This window comes from Anser cygnoides, chromosome 2 (assembly GCF_040182565.1).
Source record: "Anser cygnoides isolate HZ-2024a breed goose chromosome 2, Taihu_goose_T2T_genome, whole genome shotgun sequence".
Taxonomy (NCBI): domain Eukaryota; kingdom Metazoa; phylum Chordata; class Aves; order Anseriformes; family Anatidae; genus Anser; species Anser cygnoides.
Window position 1 is genome coordinate 124,789,230 of NC_089874.1, and position 14,257 is coordinate 124,803,486.

Here is a 14,257-nt window from a genome sequence, read left to right on the forward strand (position 1 = left end):
CTGCTCTCACCCAAACTTGCAACGAGAGGTATGGCTGACTACTGGGAGGTGTTTTACAAAGGGAAGGTGGCAGTTAGCTTACCTGGATGTTCAGAAGCATCCTCATGCAACCCTCATGCACAAATATGACCGACAGCTGTTCCTATTGCTACTGCATTGCGGACATCTCTGGAGTAAGCTGGTCCCAGTAACCCTCGTGCTTAATTTTATTTTTTTTTGAGTAGTGAGCAAAACTGCGTCGGGTGCTATGGAGATGATAGGTTCAGCTGGTGATGCATCATTCTCTGTTAGCATCCGTTATGCTGTGAAATGAGAACTGTGTTTGAGGGAACTCTAAACAACAGCTCCCTTAACAGTTTTACAAAACCTGTATCCAAGTGGTATGAGGTCAGTCTATGAAGTTAAGTCTTCATGTATTTTAGAGTGATAAGACACTGAAGTTTTTCTGATTTTTTTTTTAAATTAATTCCTCAACAACACTGCCTTATCCAAGCTTGGCACTGATGTACAGTGTCCTAGGGGTACTGAGGTGAGATGTTTCAGCTTGCTTTGCTCTGAAGCTGCAATTTCAGTTGAGAATATAATGTGTTTTTGTTTTTTTTTTTTTTCCTGAGGTGATCTCTCTTGCTCCTATTTCAAGGCTAAGTTCAGAGATCATTGTTCTTTGAAAAACACAGAGGGTACATGCGGACTTCAGGTGCTAAGCAGGGTAGGAAAGAAGAATCATGATCTTCTGTGTTTCAGGTTTTTGGATGATGCTTTGTCATCAGATACAATAATTAAAAAGGTGCTGTAAAAAGTTGGTTGGAAAAGCTCATTGTGGAGGTTTTATTAGTGGCAGCAGGCAGTTTATCATCCCTTTCAAGTAATTCTACGTATTTTACTTTCATGACCAGTCATATAGTATATATATAACAGGGGGATACTAGAACTAGATTTTATTTTATAGGCACCATTAATGAAACAGTTACCTGAATCTCAGCTGGAGGTCCAAATAGCTTCAGCTTATACAGCATAAGCATCTGCCACCATTTCCAGTGGTCCCTGAATCAATTGATCTCTAGCAGAGCCTCATCCATGCTTTTTCCTCAGCTGTGCACTGTGTATTGGGTTCAGGGTGTGCAAGCCTTTGCACGCTAACTTAGAGAGACAGGCTGCTTCCTGATGTGCTAAGGATGCTATGATAAGGCCATTTATTGTTTTCATTTTAAGTAAAACACAGTGGAGGGGTTCATGGTTTTGGTCTTTTGATGGCTGTTGTATTCTTAGTGAGTCTTTTTGTAGAGAGAAAAACAATTTGGAATTTTTATTTAGCATTGCTATCTCAAATTCTTTGTACCTGTTTTAATTTCTCTCTCTACATAGTTTGTAAGGACACGAATATGTTTTTAGCTGTCTCATATTATTGAGTCCTGAATTCTGTTGTTCTGTGATCCTTGCTGCTTAAATATTTTTTGTCTCTTTTTTATAAACCATTTTATGAATCAGACTTCTTCACGCAATAGGTTGACCAAAAAATGAGAATATTTATCCCTCTTTTAATTTGCTTGCTTTTCCAACTTAAAAAAAGAAAAAACAAAACAAAAAAAACACCTACAGTAAATTTTAACCTCACAGCAAGTTTTTAATGAGTAGAAAAAATGTCTTTTTTTGCTGAAGGGAGGACACTGAGAATGGGTTTATTTTTAAAATGTCTTGTAAATTTACAATCCTCTGTAAATGATGTAGCAAGATTGATAAGCTTAAAGGGTTAATTTAAATGGAATGTGAATCATTAAGAACAGTAAAGATAAAGACAGTGGTTTCAGTTTTGAGTTTAGCCCTGCTTTTTGAGAGATGGAGCTACCTTCCATGAAACAGAACCAATTTCCAAGTTTGTTTCTCAGATGAGTAAAAATTTCCTTTTGCATTGTATGCATGAACAGATATGCAGCACTACTCTTGTATGCTCATCGTCAGTCTCTGAAAAGCTTGTGGAGAATTGAAGGTAGCTCAAGAACTTTCGTGTTGGGCGTTGTGGTAGATGAATGTCAGCTGCTTCTACTGCTTGCAATAGCTTGAATGACTGTAGCTCTGGAGACTGGATTGGTAATTATCTTTGACTTGCAGACTACTTCCAAGTTCTTTAAAATCTTGATGAAAAGGGGAGTGAGTGAGGTGGCATAGGTCTAAAACTTCAGATGACCGTTTTTTTCCCCTGGAAGGTTTTTTGTTTGTTTGCTTGTTTGAGTAGAAATACACTGGAATAATTTTAAAGTGTGTATCAATTAAACAACCCATTTGAAAATACCCTAGTTAGTTTTCTTTGTAAAGAAGAAACTGGAGACTTATTAAAGTTTCCACAAAAAGATTTAGTTCTCTTCCTTTTGAATCTCCTATGCTTTTACAGAGGAAAAGCATTCTAGATCAGTTCTGCCTGGAAAGGAAAGCCACACTGGACACAATGCCTGATTGCATTGATCTGGCAGCCCCCATTCCGATGTATAACTTCTGGCAGGATTGCTTATACTTTGTAGGCACCTTTTTCCATGTCTGTATACTCACCTATGAACTGTCAACGTGCTCAAATATAGCTAAAGTAAATGAGCACAGGAAATATGTGAACTTGAAGGTAGCAGGTTTTTATTCTTCAGTATCTTAGTCATGTACACAGGAAACTGTTGAGAGCTTCGAACTCTTTTCAATGTTCTCTGTTGCAGAAAATAGCTTGGTATAGTCACTTATGGTGTGGTCTTAATAATCACTGGTCATCACTGAGGCAGGCGTCATGTTAAAAAACAAAGTCAAACTTCATTTATATATACAAGTGCATATTTCCAGTCCACAGGCCAAGAATAAATCAACATTTTGGCATATCTTTCTTCAAAAAAGCGATAGGATGTTCTGGGTGATGATCTTAATTTTGTATTTATAAAAAAGCAAAAAAACTCTAGCAGTCCAATTAAGAGTAGGTGTGGAAGATGTTTAGGTATTTGTCCTGTATCTCAGCTGCCATATTCTATGGGAAATCAGTGGGCCTATTTAACAGTCCAGGCAGTAAATGAAGGTTCCCAAAATGTATTCTGTCCAATGTACTATTTTTCTTGTCCCCTTGCCCCCAAACCCTTTCTTGTTACGGTTGACTTCAAGTTAGTGAAATAATTTCACACTGCGTTTAAATTGTCTATTGCATATGATAAAATACAGAGTTACTATGTTTGTTAGCAAAAAGAGCTGTAATACCAGAAAGCAAGACTTGTAAAATCCACTAGACCATGTGTGATTTCATTTAAAATATTTACTTTATATAACATTAATGTTATTTTGGGGGGGAAGGGAGGATAACTTGTAATCCTTTTCGAATGTAGTATATAATTTTTTTATTTGCTGAAAGGTTCAAGGCAGTATGCTAAATATATTGGGCAAAAATTACCATCAGTGCTGGATGCTGAGTAAGGGCTTAAGTTCAGATGTAGGATGATTCATCTTGCCACATGTAAAGAGCGTAAGGGAGAACTACCATTTTGTTCCATGACCCTGAAATATGTTCTCTTTAGTTCTGTGAAAACTCTGGCTTTTCACTTTGGATGTATAAAGTGTATTTATCTTCACAGAAATGAGTGTGGATATGTGGTTCCTGTACAAATGCAGACTGTGATCTACCAGTATTTATGAAGAACACATGTACAGGAAAATGACTCTTAAGTACAAGTCATAAATTGAAATGATTATAGAATATACATGGACAAATATACCATGTGTGGTATGGGTAGACTGTAATTTCATCAAGTGGTTTTTCAGACTTCATAAACTATGAATGAAACATGATTGTATTGGCCTTTTAACAGGTAAAGTAAAATATAGGGTCTGGCTACTTTAAAGTGCTCATAATTCCCTAGCTGGAAATAGCCTTTTGGGATAATGATTAAGTTTAAAACCTCCCCATGATTAAAAAAATACATTTCACTGAAAATCACGTGTTCAGAAACCCTGGGAAACAGCCGCGTATCCACCTCATGAATTTTTACAGTTCCCAGCTCTCCAAACACCGCGAGCCGCTTCCAACCGCTTAGCCGAAGGGGAAGGCTGCGGGCCATGCTCCTCCATCACCTGTCTGTTATCGTTGTGCGATGGCGGCCGTGTGGACGCTTCGTTGACCCCAGAGATGTCACCGTGTCCCACCACCGCTGTTTTGCACCGCTTTCCACGCCGAAGAGAACGGGGGAGGCCATGCCTGCGGCCTGCCCCGGCCCGCGCAAAGCCTCCCGCTCGCTGCCGTGACCTCTGGCCCTCGGTATCCTGTGACACCCCGCCTGTCTTTGTGCTCAAGTTTACTCGTGATGGATACGTTTCCCTCCCAATCGCAGATGCCGGGCTCTCGCAAAGCCAACAGATAAATTATTTTCAGCTGCAGGCCTGAGCCGGGGGGAGGAGGGCGGCCGGAGCGGGGCCCCTGCACCCTGGCCAGGCCTGGCTGCCGTCTCCAGCTCCTCCTGGAATATGAAAGGGGACGACTCTCAGCCCTCAGATCCTTTTTAAATGCAAAAGAATGTAGGAAATTGCCAGATCAGTTGGTTAATCAGTGACAACTGCAGTAGGTGCACAAAAAGCGCGGCCCTTAACAAGAGTCATCAGTTGCGCTGGGTGTTTTTTCAGCGCCTCAGCGGGTCGCCGCTGGCCCCACCTCTTGAATCCTCGGCTGGTTTAGTGTCAGCTTTATAAGGGGACGTAATTGCTAGGAGATTTCGTGGTGACTGATGGCAGCAATATATGGCTTCCCTCTGACGCCTCCCCCCTGGTCCCGCTCGGGCTTTTTGTTCCCGCTGTCCTCGCGTCGCCATGGCCCATGTCCGCAGCGGGGACCGAGTGCTTGGCACCGGCGATGCTTCACCCTCTGGTTAAAGCTTAAAAATCACACATCCCACACGGGCTGCTCTCGGGTGGCGTCCAGGCCGAGCACGGGGTTACGCTAAACCTGCCCCTGCTCCTCTTCAGAGGGCTATTTGCGAGATAACGCGGCTATCGAGTATTTTTAAAAGTATTCCTGACATATTTTTGTGACTACAATTGTTTCTCTTACTTATCTAGGACTATTTTTAGATAAACCTCCTCCTTCTCCCATCTGTATTTTAAACTTATGTTGGGAGAGAGGGTGGTCGTATGACCAAAAAAGGCCTCTTAAAATTCCAAGCCACATAACACAAAAACTGAAGTGTTTTTGGCTTAGACTTGTTCCTCCCCCTCTTGCCCTTTGTAATGTACTTATACGTAAAAACAATTTTTTTTTCCCCCTTCTGATTACCTTATTAAAAATATGTACTTGGGGATTTTTAACAAAAGGAATAAACACGTTCCTCTTTTTCTTCTGGCCTGGAAAGCCATGCTTGCTTGTGGCTTCTTGCTTAACGCTGTAGGTGCTGATTTAAAATTAGCAGTGCCCCATGTTAGGAGGAGCGCTCGCAGTCCAGCTGGCGCTGTGAATGCAGAAGTCGCTTGCCGCCGGTGAGTGTGTTGTAACAGCCAGGCTGGGTGGGTTTGCATCATCCTCCTCCTAGATGATGCCGTTGTGGTTCTCGTATCAAAGCCCCTGTGAACTTGAATGACGTAGGATATTGTTTCCAAATGTGTGGCACAGGCTGAACTCTAGCTGGTCACTCCCGCATCAGCTGCTTGACAGCAGCGAGCTGCCAAATATTCTAAGGCTGTTGTGCCCTCAGTTGCCTCTGTAAAAGCCTGTTCTTTGCCAAAGTACATGATGTGTTAGGGAAATAAAACGCAATCTGGTTTCTACTTGAAGATCGTGTGGGAAACTTAGATTTGATGGATTTCTTGCCCCCAAAATGTTGTTGAATAACATTTGCGTTGTTTAGGTGACTCCACATATGCAAAAACTGATTTCTGAGGAAAGGCATGTGAGGTTTTCCTTCCACCTCCCCCTCCTTGTTGGTTTAACAGGACGTATTAACTGCCTTAAATTTGCCAGTGTAGATTTCTGCAGGGATGTGTTTTCTGCAAAGAGCTAATTAGCTGGATTTTACTAAGACAGATCTGAAATTAAACTTTTCAGAAATACTTACATTGTATTTGCTGACTCTTGTCACTGAAGGCAGAAGAATATTCCTGAACCGTGTGAGTTCATTCTTTTCACCTTCACAAGTCCGTTCTCCCTTTCCTGGGGCAGGGGGGGAGCAAGATTCCTGCCATCCTTTGATCTGATACAAGCTATATGGACTTGATTTTTAACACAGCTGTACTTTCTGAAGTGTGTTATGGCATTAAAAGAAAAAAAGCATTATAGGGAAGCATTATAGATTGATATGAAGTGTCTCAGACACTCAGATAACCACGTTTCTTTGGAAGTTACAATTAAAAATCTTATTGTAATCAGTTTACAGATCTGTTTTTTCTTTTCGGCTAATCTATTTGCAGGACAAATGTACTGTGCATGAAGAGTTGTCTGTGATAGAATGAGAACTAAGCATTAAACAAGCAGGAGACTAGGCATGCTTCCTATACGTATGGTATGGCACCTGCTTAACTGTCCTGGCATCAGAAGTGCTGCTTGCTCCATAGGTAGCTGACCTGAAAGGTAGAAATCTCCTCAGTTGTCTTCTATAGCTGTCATTTCTTGGCATAATTTTTTATGAATTTACCAGGATATTTCTTGTGTTTCATGGAGTTGTTGGTGAATGCTTTCCTCCAACGTAAAATATGTCTCTGGTTGTTGTCATTTGTGCCATCTACTCCTATGTGGCAAATTCTTAAATTACTACTCCTAGCAGCCGGTAGGAGCTTAGTGGTATTGAAAAGCAGTTTAAATATGCACTGTTTAAATGCAGATTTAGTAGCCTAATGTTTAATCCTACATTTTTGAGGCTCCAGTCTCAAAATGACCTTTGGCTTCGGTTTTTAGCTTGAGAGGTCTCTCTAGCCTAATTCTTCAAAGCAGCGTGGTATTTGCAGTGTATATTGTATTGTGTGGATGCATAATTCCATTATATAAGAAACTGTTTTGTTTGTGTCTATCAAGTACTTATAGTTTTGTCTGAGATATCAACTGATAGCTGTATGTGTCATATACACGTATATGTCAGCTGCGTATGACACATCTCACTTGGAAGAAGAGCTTCGAGCAGTCAGTATTAGCAGCCTTTACACATTCTGGTTTTTTTTTTTTGGTTTACTTGCTGTATAGCTATCAAGAAATGGTGTTAAATGCCTTGTGTAGAAGGACATAGAGGGACCTGCCGATTTACAAATAGCTCTTCTGAGCAGAAGAATGTGCAGATGGCATAGCAGAGGGCAGGCACGTTTGTGTGCTGCCCTTGCTGCTTCCTGTTCTTGAGGGCCGGGACCTGCTGCTTTCTGCTTTGGGAACAAGGCTAATGAAGTTCAGGTTTGAGTGTCTGCAGCACTACATCAGGTTATGCTTATGCAGCAGCCAGTTTTGTTTCACTCATAAAAGTGGGGAGCTGCCCAAGCCTGCTGAACTCTGAAATACGAAGTCGAGCAATGGTTAACTACGACTTAAATGGGAGGTCTGGCTGTTTAGGACTGGAATGTTGCGGACTAGAGTAAACTTAGGCTTTGTCTGTTGAGACAACAGGGTTGTTAAGCAATTGACTGTCCTGGTGGTTGGGATCATACCATTGCTTTGAACAGAAGTAGGTTGTCTAGGCAGCATTAAGGAAATATATTCGTTGACTCTGAGTTCAGTCTGCTTGGTACAAACTTTCATGTTCAGGAACCGAAAAGCTATAGAATTTTATAGCAAAGTCTGTGAGTTTGGTTAAGATAAAGTTTAGAAAAAAATCACCATCTCTTCATGCACTCAGATTTATTCAGCAATCTACCCGTTTAAGGATTCAGATAGTCATTGTTTCATGAATGTCTGTTGGTTGCATATGGGATAGCAGAGATGGTGTATAAGTATGTATTTTTAAGCTGTAAAATCAAAAAAAACCCACACAACCACCAACTTTAGGCTTGAATATATCATGGTCAGTCTTTGTCCAGTCTTGAAGTTAGTATGCTTGCTTTCATGGGGAAGTGAACAATACTGCTTAGTGAATGTCTTAGCTAGAATTACTCTTTGATGAAGGACCTACCCTTGTTTCTTTGTCTGTGCCTTTTTTTTTAATAGAAAAAAGCAGAACACTAACAACAACTAAAAAATAACCTTGATCAGACTGAAGGATTTAAGCAGAGAAATTACATTGCTTGTAGTGAAAGAAGCAAAGAAAAGGTTGCAATTAATTGTAAAGCTGTGACTCTCGTGACTTGCTTAATTATAAAGAAGACTTCTGTCCTATTAACATAGAAGGTTGCAAGTCACAAGGAAATTTCAAGTACTGACTTTTTGGTTAAAAAAAGTTGGTTAATTTGTTTTGATCAGACTGTAGCTGCTATTGTCTTTCATTCTTAAACATGTGCTATTAATCGTATATCACATCAGAGGTGAGACTTTTTTTGTTTGAGGAAGTAGAATAAGGTTGGTGAGAGCACAGTTGACTGTAAATGACCGCGGTCATAGATTTAAGGCCAAACTTAAATCTGAAGAAATACTACCACAGCTTGGAGACAACTTCTCAAACACTTTCTCATGCCATGTTTCAAACCTTATAGCTTTAGCATTAACAGAACAAACATGAAATCAATTGGCACTTTAGATAAAAATGCAGAGCTAAAATCATAAATAGTGGCAAACGGCATTTTCACTCTTAATTTAGATGATAGATCTGTTCTTTGCGTGCAAAGCGTGCCATAAACTTAGAGGTTGCTTATCTTTTTAAAGGCCATGTGCTCAGGAAACCAGACGTGTGCTGGGTTCAATAGCACATCTCCTTCCATGCAAGTGATGGGTCCGAGTCCAGATCTGCAGACTGGGACGGAGCCAGCTGGGCAGAATGGAGGTGTTTGCTTGAGCCAAACCCTTACGCTATTTCAGTTTGGCTTTATGGGTACAGGAGCAGGTCCTAACTACTGTTTGCCAATGTTGGCTGTTGGTGGTTGACTAGCACTTGAGTTTTATCGGAAGCTTGTCAGCTGATTTATGTAACAAAATCAGTGAAAATTCTTCCTGACCGTAATTCTGTGGGTGTGAGTAGGCAAGCTGATGGGGGAGATCCTCAGCTTGGCTCAAGTTTGGTATCGCCCAGGGTAGCTGTGCACTGTGCTGTTTAGCCTTTCCCAGCAAAGCGACTGCTCTGTTAGAGGCCCTCTGTACACGATGGTGTTCAGCTTTGCCAGCTCCTGACTGCAGTGTGAAGCATCAGAAGTCTTTCGGTGATCTTAAATCACCGGAGGGATCTTCGCCATGACCAAACGGCTTGCTCTGGAGCAGTCAAATGCTGCAAGCTTGTTTCAGTGAAGGATGCTCCTTGCTTTGTTGGAGCTTTCTTATGCTGTGTTTTAGTAAACTGATTGAGGTGGGAAGCAGTACAGATGGCTTTTGCTTAATAAAGAAAATGAAATCAAAAGAAATAGATATTAAGAGACATAAAGGTGGCTTGTAGGAATTTACCCTCAAGTGATTTAGAAATATAAGTGTTAATATCCCAGCTGAGCACTAAAGAGATTTAAGAGTGTGGTTTTAAAGGTGACATTCAAATGCTATTTTAAGAGGAGTGATAAATGCTTGTGCTTTTCCTCTTGCCCTCTGCCTCATGCTGTAGAAGGTCCTCTTGACAATGGCTACCAGAAGTGTAATAAATGGGCTGATATTTTCTCCCTAAAACTTGTTTGGGGCAAATTGCCTCCAGTAAAAACAGTCTGGCCTGGCATTTTGCATCCAAAGTGACTGAAAGCATCCCTCCTCTGCAACAAAATGTAAGATGCGAAAGTACATCTGTAAATCTTGTTTTGTGTGATCACTGTTTGAGGGCAAGTCGGTATCTGCAAGTACAGTTGATACTATTTTTGCATCATTGTTATTATTTAGTTGTTTTTGTTTGCTATGTGGATTGGTTTCCTTGACCACAGCATTTAAAATTCTGGTCTTAAGAAGGAAAGGCAGTGTTAGAATAGCTTTGGTTGTAAGAAGACAGTCAGTTGAGTTGCGGGAAAAGGGGGAGGTATTTCAGAACATGCTAGGCTTCCCTGTGAAAAAGCTAGACTCAAACTTCTCTGAAGCTATTCTGTTAACATGCATTACATAATTTCCCACCCCCCAAGTGCAAGTGCATACGTTGTTGGGTGACTATTTTATTATTTAAATTCTTTTGCTGTTGCTAATTCTCCTTAGTGACTCGTACAGAGCGTAATTTTCAAGAGAACAAAACTTTAGTGTGGTCTTCTGAATTACTGTAGTTACGGTTAGTAGCATGATTGCTTGAAGATGAATAATGAACTCCAGTGACAGTGTTCCCCGTAATCATCGTGAGGGAAATTGTGGTGGGGATTCCGAAATCTGTCACGTATAAAATGAAGCTTTTGAAATTAATTTTCTTACACAAATCCGGTACATAGTTTTGCTTAAATGGGAAGATGTCATGTTGTCTTTCAGTTTGCAATTTCGTTTAATTAAGATAAATTCTGTGTTTAAGAAAATAAATGTATTTCTTTCCCTAAATGTTGAATTAGGTCTTGAGTTTGGTATGTTTTAGAGGGTCACCTCTGTGCGTGTTTGAAAAATCTGTTGTCTGTATAACTAACTTTAGTCTGTCGCAGGACTTGGTGCTTCTGCTTGCTCATCTGATTACGCAGCTCAAGGGAATAAGGTTAAGGACATGCTGTTGGTAACTAGAGCGTTTTCAGGGCTTTAGTTCGGCAGATGGGCTGCTTGGCTATATTCATACATCTGCCTACCTGCTGTGGCAGCTGCTGCTGCTGCATGTTGTGTTCTTTTGTTCTGTTCCACCCAAGAAAGGAACACTAGGAAGTGTAGTGAATGGATTAATTTAAGGTTAAGGGTAGTGTTTTGCTTGCTTTTCCTAACTCTCTATCGTAATAAAGCTTCTGATAAAGCTAACGCAACCTTCTTAAAGTCAAATGCATTTTTAAGATGTGCTTCGGGGGCTGAAACTAGCTGTCGTTGTCTAAAAAAGAGTTAACTGTGTTTTGTTTATATTGCCCGATGTTATTTATTTCAACATTTTCCTTTCTTTCTCTCCCTTCCCCCGCTTCCTCTAGGAGCAGTAACCAGACTTTGCCTGACACTGCGTGGTCCAAAAGAATTAAGGAAATATGGAATGACATGAAGGAGATTAGTTGAGGATTAAAGGCTTTGAGGACAAAACACCTCACAGAGGTGAAGCACAGACTAGCTTTCTAGTTGTAGCTCCGAGGAGCTGTGTGCTGAAAAAAGATGGCAGATCCAGGAATGATGAGTCTGTTTGGAGAAGATGGGAATATTTTCAGCGAAGGGCTGGAAGGTCTTGGAGAATGTGGATATCCTGAAAACCCGGTGAATCCTATGGGGCAGCAAATGCCCATGGATCAAGGATTTCCCTCTTTACAGTCATCTCTTCATCACCCCCCCGCAAATCAAAATCAAGCAAAGTTGACCCATTTTGATCACTATAACCAATACGAACAGCAGAAAATGCACCTGATGGATCAGCCGAACAGGATGATAAGCAATGCCCCTGGGAACGGTATAGCGTCTCCTCATTCGCAGTATCACAACCCTCCGGTTCCTCAGGTTCCTCACGGCAGTGGTGCCGGTGGTCAGATGGGAGTCTATCCTAGCATGCAGAACGAAAGACACGGGCAACCCTTCGTAGACAGCGGCTCCATGTGGGGGCCGCGGGCGGTTCAAGTGCCAGACCAGATCAGAGCACCCTACCAGCAGCAACAGCAGCCGCAGCCGCAACCGACGCAGCCGCCGCAGGCACCCTCTGGACCCCCTGGGCAGGGCCACCCTCAGCACATGCAGCAGATGGGAAACTACATGGCTCGCGGCGATTTTTCAATGCAGCAGCACGGTCAGCCGCAACAGCAAAGGATGAACCAGTTTTCTCAAGGCCAAGAAGGCCTCAATCAGGGAAACCCTTTCATTGCCACCTCAGGACCTGGCCACTTGTCTCATGTGCCCCAGCAGAATCCCAGTATGGCACCTTCTTTGCGACACTCAGTCCAGCAATTTCACCACCATCCCCCCACTGCTCTCCATGGAGAATCAGTAGCCCACAGTCCCAGATTCTCCCCTAATCCTCCCCAGCAGGGTGCTGTTCGGCCGCAAACACTTAATTTTAGTTCTCGGAGCCAGACGGTACCCTCACCTACTATAAACAACTCAGGGCAGTATTCTCGATATCCTTACAGTAACCTTAATCAGGGATTAGTTAATAATACAGGGATGAATCAGAATTTAGGCCTTACAAATAACACTCCAATGAATCAGTCTGTACCAAGATACCCAAATGCTGTAGGATTTCCATCAAACAGTGGTCAAGGACTAATGCACCAGCAACCCATCCACCCTAGTGGCTCACTTAACCAAATGAACACGCAAACTATGCACCCTTCACAGCCTCAGGGAACTTATGCCTCTCCACCTCCCATGTCACCTATGAAAGCAATGAGTAATCCAGCAGGTACACCTCCTCCGCAGGTCAGACCCGGTAGCGCTGGAATACCAATGGAAGTTGGCAGTTATCCAAATATACCCCATCCTCAGCCATCACACCAGCCCCCTGGTGCCATGGGAATTGGACAAAGGAATATGGGCCCCCGCAACATGCAACAGAATCGGCCGTTTATGGGTATGTCTTCAACACCACGGGAGATGGGTGGGCACATGAGACCAAACGGTTGTCCAGGTGTTGGCCTTGCAGATCCACAAGCAATACAAGAGCGACTAATATCTGGCCAGCAGCTTCCTAGTCAACAGCAGTCTTTTCAACAGCAAATGCCAACCTGTCCTCCCATGCAGCCTCATCCAGGGATACATCATCAGTCTTCACCACCACCACATCCTCATCATCAGCCTTGGGCACAGCTTCACCAGTCACCACAAAACACACCGCAAAAAGTGCCTGTCCTTCAGGTAAGCTGCTTCCGATGAGTAAAACATGAAATGCGTTTGCAATAATTTCAGTATACACAAGGTCTGTGTTTTCAAAATAGTTGCTCTTGCTTGACCTCCCTGTTTTTTACTGGTTATGTGGCTTTCTTGGTACACGGAAGCTAGAAGGTAAAATGAGGTTCAGATAGCTTGCTAATGTTCTTACGGTGATTATTACAGGATAACATTGTGGATAGACCGAAATATGATACAGCGCCAGGGCAAACTGAATACCTGTTTTCTTTTTTCCTTGTTGGTTCCTTTGAGGGGAAAATGGAAAGCATGTGTGAGAACTGTAATTTAAACTAGCATCTTGTATTTGCAACCTGCAAAAAGAAGCATGTATTGTAATGGGTTTGTCTTAGCAAAACTGAGGATTTTCTTTAAACGCCAAACGAATGCTTTGTTTTTGTTTTGTTACGTTAAAGCTGAAATTTTCATATGTGAAAAGATGTCCAGGATGAACTTGTTTCAGCACTAAGTAATGCAGTTGGGAAGTGATGGGGCACCGGTTTATGCAACAGAAGACAGCAGATGTGAATCATAGTCTAAAATCAAATCTTCTGAGGCTTAAATGAAATCTCAAGTAAGATAGAAGTTTTATTTTACCGAGTCTCTGATCTGCTGGATTGCGATGAAAATATATTGCTTCCATGTTGTTTTTCAATTAAAAGCTAGAAACGTTAAAACATCTTGATCCCTCTGTAGCTTAGCAGGTTTGGCTATGTGTTAGGAAGTTAAGCCTGAGCTGAAAAGGTGCCTTTTGGGATCTTCGAGTTTGCCACCGCTTGCCTCTGGCTCTGTCAGTCAATCATTCAAGAGGTTTTGGTACTGAACGAATAGGTGGCCAAGATATCAGAGGTTTAATTATTTTTAAAGCCCCGCGGTAATTAATGCCAAGTAGCTCTGCCCATAAATATTTGGAGACAATTGTTGGAATGCAGTCCTAATGATACGACGCTACAATAAGCCCAATAAATCATAAAAACAGCTGTCCTAGCCAGCGTCCCAGGACTGCGTGGAAGGCAGCTGCTCGGCAGTCCCCTCCGCTGCTGCCTGCCGGCTGCTTCTGTTAGCTGCTCCGCACAGCATGAGGCGGCTCTGGGAATCAGATGTATGTGCTGCGGGGAGGCAGCTGACAAGGAGTGGTGGATGTAGCAGCTCAGCAGCTGGGAGAGGCTTCCACATTCTCCGAGGGGGGAGCACTGGGTGTATGCCGTAGGGTGATGAAGCCCTGGAAGGGAGATCAGGGCTAAGCCGGGGTGAGGGGAA

The 14,257-nt window shown here is 42.3% G+C and overlaps 1 protein-coding gene across 4 annotated transcripts in view; it reads left to right on the forward strand.

Moving 5' to 3' along the window:
- CHD7 (chromodomain helicase DNA binding protein 7) overlaps positions 1–14,257 on the forward strand; it is a 128,300-nt gene that overhangs the window by 29,375 nt on the left and 84,668 nt on the right. For all 4 annotated transcript variants that reach the window (XM_066993021.1, XM_066993024.1, XM_066993023.1 and 1 more), the window contains one exon: positions 11,110–12,967. In XM_066993021.1, the coding sequence (XP_066849122.1) occupies positions 11,285–12,967 (1,683 nt within the window). In that variant the 5' untranslated portion in view covers positions 11,110–11,284. The remainder of the gene's footprint in view (positions 1–11,109; positions 12,968–14,257) is intronic.